The 20,400-nt window shown below is 41.0% G+C and overlaps 2 protein-coding genes across 2 annotated transcripts; one reads left to right on the top strand and one right to left on the bottom strand.

The window, feature by feature from the left end:
- The first annotated feature begins 101 nt into the window (after positions 1–101).
- Positions 102–3,219, top strand: aagab (alpha and gamma adaptin binding protein). The gene is made up of 10 exons (XM_085779029.1): positions 102–275; positions 583–773; positions 881–977; positions 1,067–1,156; positions 1,263–1,346; positions 1,449–1,528; positions 1,706–1,802; positions 1,901–2,005; positions 2,179–2,228; positions 2,657–3,219. Exons 1-10 carry the CDS (start codon positions 179–181, stop codon positions 2,732–2,734), a joined length of 969 nt encoding a protein of 322 aa, XP_085635155.1. The 5' UTR covers positions 102–178; the 3' UTR covers positions 2,735–3,219.
- A 242-nt stretch (positions 3,220–3,461) lies between these two features.
- smad3b (SMAD family member 3b) lies at positions 3,462–14,851 on the bottom strand. The gene is made up of 9 exons (XM_085779024.1): positions 14,381–14,851; positions 10,371–10,564; positions 10,123–10,257; positions 9,873–9,947; positions 9,716–9,766; positions 7,507–7,719; positions 7,263–7,400; positions 6,972–7,116; positions 3,462–5,415 (listed from the first exon to the last, which is right to left on the bottom strand). The coding sequence occupies exons 1-9, from the start codon at positions 14,581–14,583 to the stop codon at positions 5,292–5,294; spliced, it is 1,278 nt and encodes a 425-aa protein (XP_085635150.1). The 5' UTR covers positions 14,584–14,851; the 3' UTR covers positions 3,462–5,291.
- Positions 14,852–20,400: the final 5,549 nt, after the last annotated feature.

Genomic DNA, 20,400 nt, shown 5'->3' on the forward strand with positions numbered 1-20,400 from the left:
TCCCCAGTAGAAACGTGTAAATGTATATGTACGTATAAAAAGCTTTTCGTCCGGTTTCTGCTTTGAAATGTTGCACCGGAAGTGACCGTCGCAGAGTTGAAAGGTTGTCGGAGTTGGTCAGCGCAGCGCCGCGTCAAGCTAGCAGCAGTTGGAGAAGCCTGCCCTAAATATTGTAAAAATGTCAGATACAGAAGAAGAGACCACAGAGATGATTGTCCCCTGTGTGCTCATCACCAGCTGCGACAACAGTTTTAAAGAGGAAGAGCTGATAAAACGTAAGTGTAGCAAAGGTTAACATGCATTGTGTCGCAAACAAGCTACATGTTCAGCACAGCTAACTTAACCTGCTGTTAGCCTGCATGTCGCCAATACAGGTTAATAATATGTTTGTCTGAGCCTGTCAAGCGAGTTAAGTCATTTACATTCGTGGGGCAGATACATAACTTACCGTAGGCGGCTATGCTAAGGCTCTTGAGGGAGGTTACGTACGTCTTGTTTATTTAGCTGGGCAGTGTAGCATACCGCAGTGTGTGTCTCGATTTGTTTGTGTCATTTATTATAACCGATGTGTTTTTGCCTCAGAGATCCTCAGTACCAAGACTTTGCCCGAGCCTACCAAACGAGAAGAAACAGTAGCTTGGTATCCCTGGACCATCAACAACAAATATTACACAGCAGATGTCCGGCTATGTGTTGTACCGAGCACTTTTCAAATGTCGTCAGAGATTGCCCAGTCCATGCAGGCTTTCGTCGCCTACTTTGACAGCTCAGTGGTACGTAATATAAAAAAAAACATGTATTTATTCATATTCTTTCGATCTCAGAGGAATATCCACTGATATATTTGTTAACGTGCATCATGTGTGCATCGCATATGCAGAAGGATGGTCTGGAAAAACTACATCCTTGGATATCAGTGGTGGAAGATCTCGCTCCAGAGGTGCTCATTCTGGTGTGTGACAGAGTCTGTGAACAGGGTTAGTTCTCCAGCACTGTGATGAGTGTCTGCTATTATACAACTCCTGCAAGTTGTTGCATGACACCTGAGATCTGATTCATATTCCAGGGGTCACCAGACATGAAGCACAGCAATGGTGTTTGGCTCACGCTTTTGAGCTGGTGGAGATCAATCCACAGGAGCTGCCAGATGAAGATGGTGAGTTTTTACAGGAAGCAAAAAAAAAAGGACAATACTACAAACATTTATATTTTCCCTATTCGTGTTTTTCCTCATTTTTGATTGTCCGTGTTTCCTTTATCAGATGACTTTCCAGAGTCCACAGGAGTAAAGAGAATTGTTCAGGCTCTCAATGCAAATGTGTGGTCCAGTGTGGAGATGAAGGAAGGTGAGATAAAGAAGACACATGGTACAATTACCTACAGCATGTTCCCTTGCTTTTAAATGTAATAGTATGGTGACAGTGACAGTTTGCATCTCTGTCTGAAAGGGTTCAATCAGGGGTTTGGTCTGATGAGCAGTTTGGTGGCCTCCAGACACAACAATCCACGACCCTGCCAAGATCCACCAGTCAGTAGCTTTTCTTTCTTGTAACCATTTTCAATTGCTTTGACAGTAATTTCATTTACATTTATAACTGTTGTTCTATGTTCTCACTTTCTTTGGTACATAAATCAGTCCATTTTAAATGGGATCAAATATGTTTATTTTTGAGAAATGCTAACCCAGCCTCCCTTTCTGTGGCAGTCTTCCAATTTGCCAGTAGAGGGCTCACTTGAAAATGAGGAGGCCGACCACACAGAAAGTAGTACAAATGCAGACACACAAGGGGACACAGTAGTCGGTAAGTGAGTGGCTCCTGGTGGAATCTGTTTTTTCAAATCATAAGGGATTTTGTTTCCCAACCTGGTTATGAATATCCATTTGTGTTGATTCCCTCAGATGCAATGACTGATTTGGACATTCAGGAACTTGCTAATCTGACAGCTGGAGATGCAGATGTGGATAACTTTGAACGCCTCTTTACCAAATTAAAAGAGATGAAAGGTAATGAAGAAAAACAAATGACACAACTTTTGTCAGCAAAAAACACAATTCTCCTTTTTAAAACTCACAGGATTTTATGTCCACATGTTGCTCTAATTGTTCATATTGAGGTCAAATCTGTGCAGAGCTAAGGTCGTTTATGATGATTTGGTCTCTGATTTTTAAACCTGCAGACAAAGCTTCGTCATTACCTCATGAGCAGAGAAAGGTTCATGCAGAAAAGGTAAGAAACTGTTGACTGCAGGACAACAAGCATGGACTTGTTGATTTCCATAGCTTGTGATAATGGGAGCATGGGTGTCTGTCTGTCTGTCTGTCTGTCTTGTCTGTGTGTGGTGACTGTAAACAGTGTCAACATGTGCATCAGTGGAGTAGGACACCATGGGATTGTTTGGAAGTGTGTCACAGATTGATAATAAGCTTGTCATTACATAACTTTACACCATTATCAAACTAATCAATCCATGCATAAATTATTAATGTCATGATAATCATTCATTATTAAAATAATTTAACATAGAAATGTTACCTTACAGACATATTGTTTACTCTTGATTGGCAAATACTTGACTAGTTCACTTTGTTGTTTATGTAAATGTGTTCATTATAATGTAATTATGTGTTTTTTATTACACAAAATGTCATTTACAGGTAGCAAAAGCATTTTGGATGGCCATCGGTGGTGATGTAGATGAGATAGACGGGTTGTCGTCTGGCGAGGAGAGCTAAGAGGAGCTACCTGTGACTCCGTCTCCTTTCTCCTGATCCTCCTCCTTTCCTGGGGCTCCCACCAGATCCAGCGCCCTTTGATCTGCCGCTTGCACTTGGAATGTGGAGATGCTTACAGATGGCACTGCAGGCATAGTCGTGTTTAGGAACTTTTGATTACTAAAATGAAATGATTGCAGTACTGGTGTATAGTGAGAAGCAGATGGAAATCCTTAGTAGGGAGAGAAGAGTGCCAGTGTGTGGCCCTGACCCTCAGCCTCCTCCCCAGGGTCCCTTCACTATGCTTAAAGCCCTCAGTGAACCTTCAGCACACGATGGTGTTGCAGGTGGAAAAACATGGAATTAAATTGTGTGGGCTTTGATTTGTGTATTTGTCCTTTAGGTACAGTTGTCACATATATTTTCAAGTGACATAATGTGCCTTATCCTTAGAGTTGATGTAATGCACTTTCTGTTGAATCAACATAAAGACTTGTGATTTTAAATTTGGTCTGTTCTTCTGTGAGAGTGTGGTTTATTTACTCTGTAGACAAGACTGCCCTTACACCTGCAAATACATCTTAACTCATTCAGTTTTGAACAGAAAAATATTGAACACCTGTATGCTACAATAGAGTACCTCTGTACTCAAAAGAATAATAAAAAAATCTTACAATATTCTGTCCAACAAGATACATCACAAACTTTATATTGTCTCTGTAGTAACAAGTCACTGGTTTTACTACAGTTTCCCGGTTGCAATTTATTAAATTTTCACAGATAACAAAACAATGGTAATTTGAGAACAAATATTAGGCTACATGAAATAAACATGTACATAAGACTTAGAATAGAAATCCACCAACTAAGAATATCAAGGAACACAAGTACTGATACAGATCTACCAACTACCTAATGCACTGTAGTAGACAGTATTTGAGTTTAGCACCATGTAACTATTAAAATAGATTACATGGTGACTCAGTCTTATGTACTATACATAAGTGCAGGGTTAACATGGTGGCTTCATAGACAATGACCAAGGACAGCGAGCATATTACACATGCCTTATACTGTAGCAATGTACATGTAATATACAGTATTAATTGGACAAGCAAATTACCACTAGAACTAAAGCGTTACACTGGTCAACACATTAAATATGAAGTGCATCATTTACCCACAAGGAGCATAGTGTACTACTGGCTAACAGTTGGTAATATGTGAAAAGACCTGCATTTATGTTTTCACTCCACATCGTCATTGAAGGATGAACCACAGTCACTGCTACTTAGAACCCTTCACACGGTGCATAAAGTCAATCAATCCACGATGATCACTCATACTGTATGACATATGACATGCCATATGACTTGGAATAACAGTAATCGCTGGCATAGAAATCCTGTGTTACACGTAACACCCAGCTGACCCGGGTTAGAAAAGCCTGCATCACTCAGGCCAAGTCTAGGGTCAATACAGCAAAGTCTATCTGTGAGTCTACTCATGCCAGAGGTCAGTCAGGTCCACTGTTTCAAGCAATGCATGACTACAAGAAATCACAAGCTATAAATATTTATGTACAATCATATTGAGGCAATAATAAAAATATATTCCCATGCAGGACAGTATGCAAAAATAACTTATAAAATGTCTCTTTCACTGAGCAAAATAGTTTTCATACAAGGGTTCTTCTCAAGAAACAATGGTGCTAATGTTTATATTTTGTTTAAAATAGATACCAATTAAATGATCAGATATCAGATAATTGATGCTTTCAATAATATAGATAAATCAATACGGTACAAGTACCTTGTACTTAAAATATTAATTAAATATATTCTATTTAATCACTACTCTTAATGACATTTTTCATGTTAATTCATGGTTTGGTTGATAAATAAGCCTCCCAATTCAGTGATCACAAAGAGTGAGTCTGGGACACTGACACACCAGTGATGGTAGCGCGGTCATAATTTTAGCTAATTCATAGAATCAAAAATGTTTCGAAACATGTAGATGATGATCAAGCTGAAACTGTTTAACTTCATCTTGGAAAACAAACAAAAGAAGAAAAAAAAAGAAAAGAACGTAGAGCACAAAGGACAGACATAATATCTGAGGCCCCCAGTCCTTAACCCAGCACCCCAGGGTTCATGTCTGGCCTGGGTGCACCCGCCTCTGTCTGTCCTTGCTCCCCCTGTGTCCCTCTCACTATCACTATCACAATAAAGACAATGCCCAAAAAATAACTTAAAAAAAACACTATGTCCTAATGAATAATGAAGAAAATGTGGTTATTCCTTTGAAACCTACTGCAAATACCCTGTGGTTTCCTGTTAAACACTTGAAAACAAAACAATGTACAAAAAACATAGTCCTAAAATAACCATCACATGGGGACACTAAATGGTACTAAGGAAAGTGCTATGCATTTGAGGTGAAATGTTAAGAGACAGCAAGGGAGGAGAGTGAATTGCCAATTTGACGAATGGCGTCTCTTTCCTAGTTTGAACTGACAGACGCTCGAGTTTTCCTATGTGGTTTATGTTCAAGTGTGTGGATGAAATGGCTGCTCCTACGACACACTGGAGCAATGGATGCTGGGAGAGCCCATCTGTGTGAGGACCTTGTCTAGCCACTGCAAAGGGCCATTGAGATGCAGCTCTATCCAACAGGGGGTGCTGGTCACTGTCTGACGTCTGCAGGGTGCAAAGAAAGAGAGGGGAAATGGTTTGTGAGTTTGAGGAGGAAAAAGTGTCAAACACATAAAATCCTTGTTAATAAAGCTTCCATAACACTCAACGCAAAGCTACTTATATACTGTCTTGTCTAGTATCCTAGTTGAATTGGCACCAACATGGAAGCTAACTCCACTGGTTATTTCTGAAGTTATTCAAGTATCTGTCAGAGATGTTTTTCTCCAAGGTGTTTGGTGCCAGAAACATAACACGCACCACTCAAGTCCGGTGGGAATCCCCTTTGCAAAGCGTGTCTGAAATGGTTTCATCTCCCACTCCACGTCCCCCTCACCACCGCATGCCTTCTGCATTCTTCTTCTGTTACTCAAACCTCTCTTGCCGACTCACAGCTGCATTCTCCCCCATCACCCTCTCTTCCTTTTATAAGTCTGCTACCGTCTGTGTACAGTGCCTCTTCATCTCAACGAAAACAAAATAGCTGATAGCTGAATTCAGTTTATCTATTTAATGGGGGAATGCAATTTAACAAAGTTCCAAAACCGAGAATGAAACATAATAGTTTTGTTATTATAAAACCAGAAAAAACTCTAGATATGGGAGCAAAATAAAATATATTGAAATTCTCTGATTGCACTGCAGTCTAAAAAGAGATAACAGCAAAAACAAAAGAAACATACAAATGCAATTACTGAGGGGCGCCGAGTGGCGCAGTAGGTTGAGCAGGCGCCCCATGAGTTGAGGCTACAGTCCTCGTTCAGGCGGCCCCGGTTTGAATCCCGCATCGGGCAGCCCTTTTCTGCGTGTCATTCCCCCTCTCTCTGCCTCCCCATTTCCTGTCTCTCTCGACTGTACTAATATACTTAAAATGATAAAAGACACAATAGCAAACTAAAAGAACAAAGCAAGTAGACCAAGATACACAATTATTAGCTAGAACTGAGTTCAGCTCTGCTTTGTTTTTATGCAGCACAACAATTTGGAGTTAAATGATTTGAATTGGGCTTATGTTAAAACAGGAGGTTTTTCCACCATAGAATCTGAAGTAAGATAACTGATGTAACTATGAAGTGAGTTTCTACTCAACAAGCAAGCAGTTAAAGTGTGAAGAGAAGGCAACACTGTGTGTCTGATCCTGGCTGTGAATGGCTTTTTGTGCTTTTGTGCCTGCAGCATGACATTTTCTTCAAAAAAGAGCGGCAGATTTACAGGTCCACACCAGTCCCCCTTAAACTCTCTGTCTCCTTCCCACACACTGAGCATTACTCAGACCTTCCAGCATCCCTCATCCAACCAGTGTTTATCTAAGTGGTACATATGAGAAACAAGAGGAGAGAAAAAGTGACAGCAGCAGGAGGCTTTAGTCACTTGTTGGGTTGGTTAAACATTGCTTTTTAAATCTAATTTCTGCTTGTCAAATTCTGTCTTGTCAATTCTGGACCGAGATTTATCATTATCACTCTTAAATCAATTTAATAACCCCAACAGTTCATTCAACTCTAACATTAAACATTAAGCAGCCTACTTTTTTTTAAAAAACAAAATAAAAACATGCTTACCTGTACTCTGCTCCCCAGCCTTTGACAAAGCTCATGCGGATTGTACACATCCTAGTGAGCTGGTAGACGGCCTCAAAGCCTTGGTTGACTGACTGGGCAAGCAGGGCAGCAAACTCCTGATTGTTGAAGATCTTCAGGTTGCAACCTGCCAGGCAGAAGATTTATAATTAGGCTTACTAACACCGGGAACACTGAAGATGTTGGTGTTACTTAGTCATTAGAACTCAGTTGAGCTCTGATTACCTTGCCTCTTTTAGCGTTATGCATTTGTTCATATGCTCTCATGCTAACCTGGAGGGATTTTGCAGACAGTAGCAGGATGCCAGCCGTAGCGCTGGTTGCAGTTCGGGCTCTGGACAAAGATGGCACTGTCACTAAGACACTCTGCAAACACCTCTCCGCCGATGTAGTACAATCTCACACCCCGTCCTGAGAAGCGAAGAGAGACAATTGTGGCTCAGTGCACAGTAACCTCCTGATTATGTCAAGTGCAAATATAAAAACAAAAATGAGAAATGTGAAACAAAACGAGCACCTATGTGTCTGCGTGTGAGCTCTACTGCCGAGTTGCGGTTGACGTTGGACAGCAAGCCCAGACAGAAGCGCTCAGAGTTGGAGGGGTCTGTGAATCCATCTACTGTGAGGGAGGGCTGGGAGGCGTGGAAGGTCTCTCCTACACGTTGGTTCAGTTCATAGTAGGAGATGGAGCACCAGAAGGCAGATTCACAGTACGTCACAGGCTGCAAGTCTGTGGGAGCAAAGGGCTTCAGTTAGGGCCTTGAAAGAAGAACCATTCAGGAGTGTTCATGAGAACAGGTAAATTGCTTCGTTCCAACATCCATTTGACTGAATGATGCACGGTGATGATTATGTTCCCTTTGATTTTTCTTCAACTACCTCTTTCCCACGACCTTTGTGGCCCCGGCCAGGAATAGCCAAGACATGACGTGCATATTTATTTTTTTAACAATGACCTCCTAGTGCCTCTCCACATAGATAAAATAACCTGGCAACCGGATGTTATTATTATTGCATTACCTTGAGCTGTCTGTAACTAGCCTTTCCACAGACGAGGACAGACCATAGACAATGACTCCATTCAGACCATGCCTACTCTGTTACTGCCCTGAGGCTAAGCCTCCCAGACGTAGTCCACTGCTCCTGTCTATTACTCATCAGTCTCTCACACTCATGATCTACCCTCCAAAGATATTCTAATCTGACAGTCTGTGTGACTTCATTAATCACCACTTCATTAAGCAGTTTTTAGTTGACTGGCTTTTTCCAAACTGAACAACATGGGGAAAAAACACAGATGATGATGTGTTGTCATGTCCATGATGACCAAAGTCAGAAGAATGTAATCCCACTGCAGATTAAATCCTACCTAATAAGGATGAGTCCTTTGCAGGGGGCATTTTAGATGACAGGACAGGACATGTACACTTTGGTGCAGTCAGTGGGTGCAATGGAGGTGGGGTGGGATAGAGTTACAGTTTATATGTAGAATAGTGATGGTGAGATGAGAGGGTTTGAAATTTAAAATGAGTAATGTAATATTTCGATAGTCGGTTTGTTGGAAAATTGTCATCATATAAACAGGATTATTCTTTACCTTCTTTAGGTCAACTAAAACCAAATAGTTTTTTATCTGCAAGAGCATACCCATCAACTCTGTTTATCTACAGCCACAAGGGAGAAATTAATACTTTCTAGTTCTATGAGCGTACATCTCAACTTTACATTATTTTAACCGTGTATGTAGACAGACCTTGATTTTCTGTACCTAATTAAACCTTCCACAAAGCGGTGACACCAGTTTTCTATCAGGCAGAGCAGACGGTCACAATGAACCAGACAGTAGCTGCAGACTTTGACCACAATCCTACATTAGCTTCCTAAAGTCTCTTTTAAACTTATGAACATCAACACACATCTCGTCAAGCGTCTAAGCTTATTTATGTTATTCACATATGAAGGAACAAACTGAAATTTTGCCTTATTTTGTTGGAATAAATATCTAAAAAACAACAACAAAAAACCTGTGACCAAACAAACACTCACCGTGTAAACATGCCGGAGAACACAGAACATGTCAACATATCTGCAACTGTCACTTCGGTCCATTAGCTGCTGTTGGCCATTAAAATCTAATCAGTTTGTTGCATCCTAATAAACCTTTGTGCCAGAAGTGAGGGGATTTCTCTGAGGTCTTCCTGAGATACTCTGTTCACAAGGCCAAAACCGTATTTTGTGAGGTCAATGTGACCGCGACTTTTGACCACCAAAATCTAATTAGCTCCTCCTTGAGTCCAAGTGGATGTTTGAAGAAATTCCCTCAAGGAATTGACGAAATATCACATCCACAGGGCCAAGACTGTGTTTTGTGAGGTCACTGTGACCTTTACCCACCAAAATCTAATCAGTTCATTCTTGAGACCAAGTGAGTATTTGTGCCCAATTTGAGATCAGTACTTCAAGGGGTTACTAAAGATGCTGTGTTTGCTGGGACTAAAGGCTCGGTCAGTCTGACAGAATTCTAGTCTACTTTTGATTGGTCGATTTGTGGCATTTTCCTGATTGCTCAGTTTGTAGGCATGCTGGTGTGGAGGCACAAAAACACATTATACAGTACAATATTTCACACTGCAAACGATGGCCACGTGTGATTTCAGTTGGGCTTAATGTCAACCATATGGATCCTGGGCTCTGTAAGTGAAGCTAACCCCTTTGGTTTTGCTTACCAAGATTACTGTTTGCGGGTGACACAGGATTGGGCGACAGGCTGGGTGAACCTGAAATAGAGCAGTGATGCAAGACTTGGTCATGACCTTGATAAGGCAAAATTAAAACAGTATGTGTCTGAATTGTGTGTCTCTCTGTCTCTCTCTTATGTCTCACCTGTGTCCATACTGTGGTTAAGCTGGTGATCATTTGTCTCACCATCCTCACTCAGATACCCTGGTGGGGGTGTTTCTGTAAAACATGGGCACATAAGAGGTTGTTATATACACTGTCCATCATGACCTTTCAAGTGAGATATACATTTGACACTTGGTGAAATTATGCTTTAGTTTTGGGCATGCTTTCTTGTATATTTTTAGTCTCTAATGTTGGATGCCTTCAGAATGAGAGGCGCAGATTTTCTTACCAGGAATATAGTTACTCTGGGGCTCAATGCCAGCAGGGAAGTTGGTATTCTCAGGAATGGATGGACTGTAGTCATCCAGCGGTGGGAACACTGTAGGGATATCTGTATGTCTTGGTACTAGGACAGGAGGCAAAACTGGAGACACACAGATATGTTCATGAAGGACATGTTGAGTTCTGTATACTTTATGGCACAGGCATTATTTTAAACACAGTAATTTGGATCATATAGCAATTAACTGTACTCACTTGGCGTCTCCACCCTCTGGTAGTGGTAGGGGTTGACGCACACTTCGTCCTTCTTGGTGTGGAAGGCAAATTCACAGTGGTCGACCGCTCTCAACTCATGGTGGGACTGCAGATCTGGCCAGCGCCACAAGCGGCAATAGATGACATGAGGAAGACCTTTTCTGTGGGAGACCTGGAGACGCCCATCTAAAGACCTGAAACATAACATCAGAGAAACTCATGATACACACCGACTTTATGTTGCTTTGCTCTTTGCCAGTGCAAAACGAAACTAATATTCCTTATGTAAAAAAGCAACAACTGATTATGATGTCCAACTATGAAGTGGTCAAAACTACAGTGACTGTGTATGTACACTTTTTGGCAAATAAGCTTAAGATGATGAAACCTCATATGAACAGTATGATCTACCTGTGAAGAGAGAACCATGTATATTGCCATGAAACTCAAATGACTAAAGAGGGAAAGGAAGGAGGACCGTAACAGATCCTTGATGTTTTGTCTCACATAGAGTCCAGTGTGGTTACAGTTTTTTTCCAGTTGAACTCAACAACAGTTCAGCTCATTGTTGAGCTGTCAGACAAGAAACATATGGCTTTCATTCGGTACCATGGCCTGGCCTCCTGTGAAGTATGTCAGCGAGGACTTGGGTCCAAGGTAATGTGACTAACAGCTGATCAAAAAACAGACCACTTCAGGCAACATTTATCCTATTCATTTATATAGAGTAGGTAATATAAAATGACCTTTTTATGATTTTAAATAGCAATTCTTACATAAAAAGGGACAGCCACAGCTGTGTCATCTGTCTGACATGAGCGGTAGATTTCAACGCTGAATCATAGTGTATCATCTATATTTACTGTTAGTATAGATGTATGTTTGCTGACATTATGACACAAAGAAGCGCTTTGAAAAGACTGCACAGACTGCAACAACCCTGAACAGCTCATCTTAATTCAGATGACTGCAAGTCAATCGGTTTGTTCAGGTAGCAGGCCTAATTCACTCCTCGTCTTTCTAGCTGCAAAAACTATGTTCAAATGAAACATTTTGCCATTTTGTAATTCAATGCAGCACTTCAGCTACATCAAGCAGCACATATAGTTTTAACTAGTCCGTTGAGAATTAACATCCTTTGACACGTCATAAGAGTGCATTTCTCAGCTAAAGAAGTTAATCAGACTAAGACGGACACTGTTTCCATTAAAGCAGAAGTAAGCGATCCGGTCGTTTTGGCTAATGCTGCGTTCCAGGCAGGCTTTTTAAACCGTAAGTTACAGCTTCAAGTCACGACTTACGACTTTGTAGCGTTCCAGGCAACCCGTAACTCGTGTTTTTCCGACCTGTTACCTGTGAAAGTCACTATAACGGCCACTCGTAACTTCCGACCAGTGAACTCGTACCAGCTCGAACTAGTACGACTTCACAGGTCGGAAAAACACGAGTTACGGGTTGCCTTGAACGCACCATCACTTCTTGTCAGCAGATGGAGTTAGCAGTCTCCGCCCTCGTCCCTACGTCACCACATTCACGCGCATCCCTTGGCTGCACACACAGAGAGGACTGCCCCTTTATGCCGTTCTCTCTCCTCATTGGATAAAGGTTGTAGGATACAAGGAAAATTTTCTCCTCGGCTTACAGCAGAGAAGAGTGACTGACAGACCCGTGTTTCAGACCAAACTGATTGCTGTCGGAAGATATAACTATTTAAGACTTATATTAACACAAAAATATCGCTTACTTCTGCTTTAAGTTTGATACCTTAGTAGTTGTCCACATCCTTCAAACTGCCTGCTTTAAGAAATCGGTTCAAGCTTTCACTACAACAATAAGCAGTGCCCATCAAAGGTTTTGGACTTGTGCTGTAAGTGATATGCTACAATTAAATAGAAACAAAGGGGTCTTTTGCTTTTATTTGAAACTGGCAGTAGACAGGTGGCAGGTAATGAGGCAAGGGAGAAATTAGGATTGTTTTTGCCTTTATACCAAACCAACCAAAATTAAGTTCATGCTGTTATAAATCTCTCCACATACTGCAGACACTTGATCTGCTCTAACACAATGCAGATGTATTAACACATAATTTCCTGCTGCTTGAGTCCACCCTAGGTGCAAGCACCGTAGGTCTGCATTTGACTGCTTTTAAATGCTGACAATCCCTTTCTCTCAAAGCCACATTAGAGAAGGTGAAGAAAGTACGGCACAAAGAAGTCACTGTATAGTGTATACCCAGCAGATAGCAAGACAGCTGTGATTCTGTAAACTTAACAGTCTCTGAACCCACAGAAATTGAACCGCAATCCAAACAGTGACCCACACCCTCCCCAGAGCCTCGAGCACATTCTCAAGAACTGAGAAAAGGTTTTTAATGTAGGTTACCACCCATGTTCTGGCTGCTATGTAGACCACAAGAAGACGCCCATTTTAATTGGTAATTAATCCTTCAAGTTGCCTGATGAAAAAACTTTTAACAATGATTAACATTTACTGAAGAAGTTACTGAAGGGTGTATTCATGTTCCCTCTACACTTCCTATCACCAACATGGCCACTGGCCAGGATGTTGAGCTGTCATATTTACATTACGTAGGGACAATGGGGAGAGAGACAAAGAAATCCATATGGTGCCAACACCAAAAATAGTTCACATTGTAGAAATGATCTAATGTATTACTATTAACAGTAAACGTTGTGTTGTTGTGCCTCTTTATATCTCCCTGGCTGAGTCAAAATTTCACTTATATGCTAAAGTGATGGGATGCATCACTTTATTCATCGATTTCATCCTTTTTGCCTTGAAATGAAGTTACACAACTATCCATTTCATGAATGGGAGACCTTGAAGATTAAAAAAACATTGTTGTGTTTTGTTCTACTTTGGGTAGGGGTACCTCAAAATCTGAGGGCGCCTCCTGTTATTAACTATTAATTTATTTTCACCTTAGACCAGGACAACAGGTGGAGAAAAGATCCAAGGTAAATGCTGTCTAATTTACTCAGTTACAATGCATAAACTGATATAAACTGCACAATATAACATTCACATATAACATTTGCTGACTCACTGACAACACAGCTATATGGCTGCACGTGTCTTGCATCACATCCCAAAAAAAAAAAAAAAAATCAAATTCATATGTCAAACTATACTGATGGGGGACAGATGGTTATCCCATACCGGGAACCCCACACCGGGTAGCTACTTCTTCCAGCTTTCCCACAGTGCACACACTCCAGTCTAAACATCCTCCGTGAGTCAGAGTCCTGCTGCCTCGCCAGAAAAACACCCCTTCTCGCACCGATCATCACACGTGTGAACCGTGGACACACTTGTTTATGTAGCACGAGAGGTACCGCCGGCTAACATACAGGAGATATTAGCTTAAACATGAGGCAAACGCCCAGGCTTGCCCCTCGCATGCCTCCACACCACAGCGGTGACCTGATGGTGGTGGTCGCGGGCAGCACCGGGGGAGGTGACGGCTGGTCCACCGGTGCTGCAAACTCACACCGGACTGTGACATAACAGACTTACATGTGTGGGGTTGCACTGCTTTTTTGTGCAGCAACGTTAGCTAACATCAAACACAGATGCAATGGTTTGTCATTTAGGGGGGGTAAGGCATAATGACATAGTCTTAACTGTTTACACAACACAATGAAAAACGTTTGGCAAGAAAAAGCGGGTTAAGTTTACATTGGACAGCTAATGTTAGCTCTAGCTACTATCCAGTTTGTACTGTTGCGGCTAAAGCTAACGACTGTGTAAGCAAAAAAATAAAAAAGAAAGAAAAACAACTGCAACAATTACAGTTTATCAGTCCCTTAATTAATTACTCCGATAACAAACTCACTGTAGTTAACCTTGATGTGTTATTATCAGAGCTAACTCGCCTGCTAATCGGCTAATATTAGCTGTCAATAGCAATAGCTTGCTCGGCTGGCTAACTGCGAGCAGGAGCAGGAGGCTAGTTAGTTTTTCTGCTGTCTGTGTGTGTGTGTGTTTACCTGGGTATGGTTATGCATTTCGTGTTGACATTCTGTGTTGTGATGGCTTTTTCCAACTCGTCCAGCTGTCCCGTCTTTTTCAACTTCTTCACTAGACTTTTCACAGCCTTTTCGCACCATTTCTCCTCCTGCCCGTTCTGCTCTCCTTTCTTCCAGCCGAGGAGCCGCTTCACGATCGGAGGAGTGAACGGTAATATGGACATTTTTAAATAGAAACTTAAACAACTAGTTATAACACTCTGGGTTTAATTCTGGCGTCCAGAATTGCAAACGACACGGGCTCCCCTGTCACTGTGATAATAACCACTTGGTCGGCTAGCTGAGGTTAGCTCACTAAACTCCCAGGCAGACGAGCGGCTCGGTCGCTGCCGGTGGCTCAGCAGCAGCAGCGGCGGCGGCGGCGGCGGCTGCGGCGCAGGTTCACTCCGCTCAAGTTGGAGCAGAGCAGAGCAGAGCAGCTCCTCCAGCAGCAGCAGCAGCAGCTCTGACTGCCTGCCCCTGCCCCTGCTCCTCCTCCTCCTCCTCTTGCTGCTGCTCCTGCTGCTGCTGCTGCTCCTCAGTCAGCTGTTCTGTCCTCCACCTGCATCACGCCAGCACATGTATGTTGTTAACCTCAAAATTCAAACATTGTTACATCAGATTATATTGTAGACCAGAATATTGTAGACCTGAAAATTCAAAATTAAAACAATCATATGCATTAAATGCTTTTTATATGCTTTAATAATCGATTATTGTCCATTTTGCATTTTAAAATCTAAAGGTTAACTCCCTTTTCTTTTATAGGCCTACGTCCATGCGTTTTCCCCTTGACCCCCACCCTCTTTTTTGATGCATGCACTTATTCAACATACATCCAAGTCAGGTTGCAAGAAATGGAAAAAATGTTGTAATGAGAGATATGTCAACACTGAAAAGTGATCCAACTTTTGCATTTACTGTCTCCATGAATAGAAGACCCCACAGAGTAACCCCTTTGATCCTCTCATATATAAGTGATATAATTTCACACAAATACATCTTCCCAGAAATGGTCATGCATTCATTCAGTGGTATTTGCAGGGTTTATGGTGTTATTCAGAAGTGCACCCCTAGTTGCTGCCTCCAGTAAACAGCAGTGTTCCTGTGCTATAAATATCCCAGTTCAGGACCAGCCCCTTTTCCTTCTCTCTATTTATATCCTCTATTAATGACTGCTATCTATTTTTAAGGAAGTATTTGGCATGGCGTCTTACTTCCTTTTTCTTATGTAAATATTGTAGCTATCCTGGCAGTGGCACTTAAAACAATAATAGTAGAGGACACTATGTGTATTTTAAAATGAGCCATATTCATCATAAAAATCACTGATAAACACTTCAGATTGCAATTATTATTATTAATTTCATAATGGATTAATCTAGTAATGACAGATTTAATGACAATTAATGAGATTAATTATTTGGTGTATAAAAAATACTCCTCACATTTTCCAAGCCAAAGATGACGTCCTCTTCACACTGTCTGTGTAACTGTCTGAAAGTCGAAAATATTTTGGCAGTTTATACAAAGTAAAAGCTCACAATATTAAGTGGTGATTTTCAGGGACATTTTTTGAAAAGGAAAAAAAAAAGATGATCAAACCAATCAATTATTCCACTTATTATTACACATATATTACTATAGGCCTTATATGTGACATATGACATAAAAATTGATTGCCTGTAGTGTTTATACATATCAGTCAGTCTGGCGACAGCTGTTGCATGCACCAGTTTGTGTTGACATAAGTGCATCTATCTTATTCTGTCATTACCACTGATAAATGAATCAGGATGAAGTGCGGTGTACACTTCTCCGTGTCTATTCTAACTGTTTGCCCCAGGGCCGCAGCTCTTTACTGCCAGAGGACACGAGCTGGACAGCTGGTGTGGAGAGCTTTTTGCGTGCGTGTGTGTGTGTGTGTGTGTGTGTGAGAGAGAGAAATGGGGGGCTCGTGCAGTAGACAGGGGGGCAGATGGGCGGCAGCACGCAGGAGAAGGTCTTGGGGACAGACTGAAGAATGATTTTGGACAAAAGGCATGACGGCTGGCTGAATAAGTAATGACTGCAGACAATCTGATGGATAACAATGGCATTGTGATGGACCACTCACGGGCTACGTGGGAAACAAGCAGGATGTGTTGGAAGGGGCCCGATCAGCTGGGCTGTTGTCACAAGAATACTTAGACAAGGATGGAGTGGCAATTAGAGTAAATGTGCCTTTTGTGTGTCCGTACGCACACATTGTAGTGACCTTTGTGATGCCACAAATGAAATCTCTAAAATCTTTAAAATATTCAAATTTTTCAGGGTAACTCGCATCTGGTTGTGATCATAGTTGTGATCAAAACATATATTCTCTGTGACAAATATAGCACTCCAGTGTTTCCATTGTATGAATAGGAAAAAAAAATCTAAGTAGCTCACATTTACCCTCCACAAACCTGTAATTGCCTCAGCAGCTAATTGCAGTGTGTTAGAATCAGACGTGGCTGTTCAGCACAGCCCCACAAGGGTGAGGTCCGCTCCTCCCTACAATCTCTGCCTCTTTTTTTAATCTCCCGTCACACTGCAAGCTGTTATCTGTTGCTTGCAGCCATCAATCTCTCCCCAGACAGTGGCACCTCCAAATCTGGGGCAGTAGTGACCTCGCTCCTCCCTGCATCCCTCTGGCCTGAACCAAAGCGCCCTCAAATCCTCCTCCTCTGGCTTCAGACCCATGAAGGTGATACATCATCACATCCTCCTCTCTGCCTGCTCATCAGTGCAATTCTCTCTCTTTTTCCCCCCTGTTTTTGTCCAACACATACATTTGCAGTGTCACTGTCCAATAAGCTATTTTATAAAGCACGTATAAGCTGACTGACTATTTTATTCAGTGATTAATACATAATTCACCAATGTTTGATATATTAATCTATCAGCCATTTATTAGAACCATTTGTAAGTCGTCAGGTCTGTGTTTATCCCCCTCCAGCATGACACCAAACAAACAGCACCAACACCTACCTTCTGCTGAAGGTTTGCAGAGCATCTGGAGCAGAAGCCATCTAGTTACAACATAACAGTAACATTTACAAATGCCAACATGACAGCTTATTAGAAAGTGAGAAAGCCGCCAGCTTCTATAAATGGCTCACCAACATTTGTAAGTGCATTTCTAGCAAATCGAAAAGGTCATCACCGGCAAAAGACATTTTTCAAATGGCAACCCAAATCTTTTTTTCTCATTATTGGCCTCAAACGGATTTATAACACATTACCAAATTATTTAATAACGCTATTATTGTGGAATCTCTCTGCGATTCTGTACAGAGCACCTTAAAGTGGCAAATTCTTTCCTTTACCATTCACACTTAAAATCTGCGGACATGAGCTACAATCCTATGACTCATGCATTTACACAGAATATGATCCTAATGCAAGCAAATGTGTGACATACACTGAAGCTTAGAGAAACACATGAATCCACAACATTTACAAGGTGCTGGTTCCTTTGCCTAAATACAGGTGCCAACAATATAACTCATGTATCGCCACCTACTGGTGCTCTTTTATCACTACAAGAGTAACAGAAGTATGTTTATAGGCAACACAATCGCACAAAGATCAGCTTTTGGAAACGTTTATCTATCTGTTTATCTTTTCTGTCACCATTCTCAATTTTCTGACAGAAGGTCTTTTTCATTGAATACATTTTGACATGTCACAATAAGCAGAGAACGTATGTAAACAGATGTATTTTAGCATCCTGTATCACACTATTTAATAACCTATTAATGATTGAAAAAGCATTTTCTTTGTTGTGATTTATGTGATATTGTCTGCCACTCCCAATGTCTATGTTTTTGCTTTTTTTCTTTGCCTTTGCACACACATGACTGGAGCTCACTGTGATTATAATTTATTTGTGAATCAGTGCCATTGATTTATATGCTATCGCATAAACACAATTTACATGTTTATTGTGAACAATGGCCCATAACAGCATTAAGTTGATTCAGAGGCTTTGCAAAATATCTCCTCGTCTTACATATGGATAGAATGCAGCACTTGGCCATGATTCATTAACTTCACCTCCAGGCTAAAATGGTTTTCTGTTGGGCCTGCAAGCTCTCGGCCCTGTATTTACAAAGGACCTCTTCCTCTCTGACTCTTAAATATCTATTTTATGGATGCAGACTGAGATGATGAGTGATAGACATGAAGTAATTTTGATTATTTACTGTGTCCCTTTGTGTTTGGAAAAGGAAAGTGTGGAAACTACAGCAAAGCAAATTTCCCTCGCAGTCGCCGCTCTGTTTCTCCTGAAAACACAGGGCCTCACATCGATCAGACTTTCATGTGTATAAGTTCCTTCTCAAAGCTGGTGGAACTTGTCATTTTCTAAAATCTGGTAAATACACTCTGTCACTCACACCATCACCAAAACTAATGATTGTGAAATTAGTTTCAGAGCAATCAGTAGCTCCCCTGCTAAGACCCACTGTATCCATATGCATGAAATTGCTTGTGTTAATACATGCCATGAATCGTGGGTAATGCAGTGAATAATTCTGACTGCACGCAATAATGCTATCTTCTATTAGATTGGGGACTGTTGTGAAACTGGAGCCCTGTGGCAATATGCTTGTAAATGTCCATGTATGGATAATTAAGCATTACTCTTGAACATTAAAACTTGCTTATTTCAGAGAGCTGCAGGCAGTGGAGTGCTCTTATTGGACTCATCACTGTTTTTGGTGTTTCCTTATTATGTGTTCTCATTAGTATTAGTATGCAAGCAATTGTAAAGTATTTAATCTCTTTTACTGTATCCTGAAAACGGATTTTCATTAGCGTGAGCATATTAACAATGGTAATCATTGTGAAATAATTTTAAACATACATTTTCCATCTGTACATTCGATCTAAGTGGTTTGAAACCCAAATAATATGACTAAATGACACTAAAACAATGAACTGAGATGTGACGTGAAGGTTTGGATAAGAGGCAGCAAGTAACTGTGCCTTTTTCTTTACCTCCTGCGTCAAATGTGTTTTTGGACTAAAAAGCAGATGCACACTGGGGCTACAGATGTGGGGGGATAAAAGGAGATTAGGTCTGAAGGGGGGTAACCAGATTAGGACCAAACTGCCTTAATTATGTGTCAAATAAAATAGTGTCTTAAAAAAAAAACTCCCACACCCACCAAATCACCTCTGCCGCTTTAATTCAGTGGTTGGAGTAAAGAATGTCTGTGACACTTAGAAGCTGCCAGTAAAAATTTTTATCAGAGGATAAACAACACTTAGGTCCACTGACCTTAACCAGGTTCATTAAATGATTTTATCCTTCCTCCGTTTGGGTACACAATTAAGTCTCAAGAAGCTGTGTAGACAAGTCAAGTTATCACGCACAGTTTACAACAGAGAGCCAACAACTGACTTTCATAACATCATTTGAATTGTAAAGCAGTTTAAGTGCAGATCTTTACGGGACTGCATAAGCGTGTAAGAACAATTTAGGTACTAACAAAAATGACATTAGTCGGTTATTGATTTTGCTGTACAGAAATGAGTGCGAACAACTGATGATGGAAAAAGGAGACCCAAAAAAACTAAAATACAGCGTGTTTTACAGAAGGGATGGATGTCAAGTAAAGCAACTTGGTAAAATGGGCTAAAACACACAACATCACTGCTATAGCCTTTTGATATAATGAATGTATTTTTGATTTTAGGATATTGTTTATTAGCCTCAAGTATATCTGTTCCAAACCACTAAAACCACTCTGGTAATCTTGATTTTCATAGTTTCTACCTTTATGAGTGGATGAAGTAGCTGAATGAGCCTATAATCTATAATGTCTATGGGCTTTCTTCCAGGTATGACCTATCATTCATTAAAACTACAATCCTATTATCCTTGTAATGGGAATGGAGTTTAATGTGGCTTAGGAGATGATTTAATGTGGCTTCAGGAAAAGAAAGCAATCAGGCTAGTTGTAGTCCTCAGC

The sequence above is a fragment of the Trachurus japonicus genome, chromosome 6, assembly GCF_045865225.1.
Source record: "Trachurus japonicus isolate A0001 chromosome 6, Traja_1.0".
In the NCBI taxonomy this organism is placed as follows: Eukaryota; Metazoa; Chordata; class Actinopteri; order Carangiformes; family Carangidae; genus Trachurus; species Trachurus japonicus.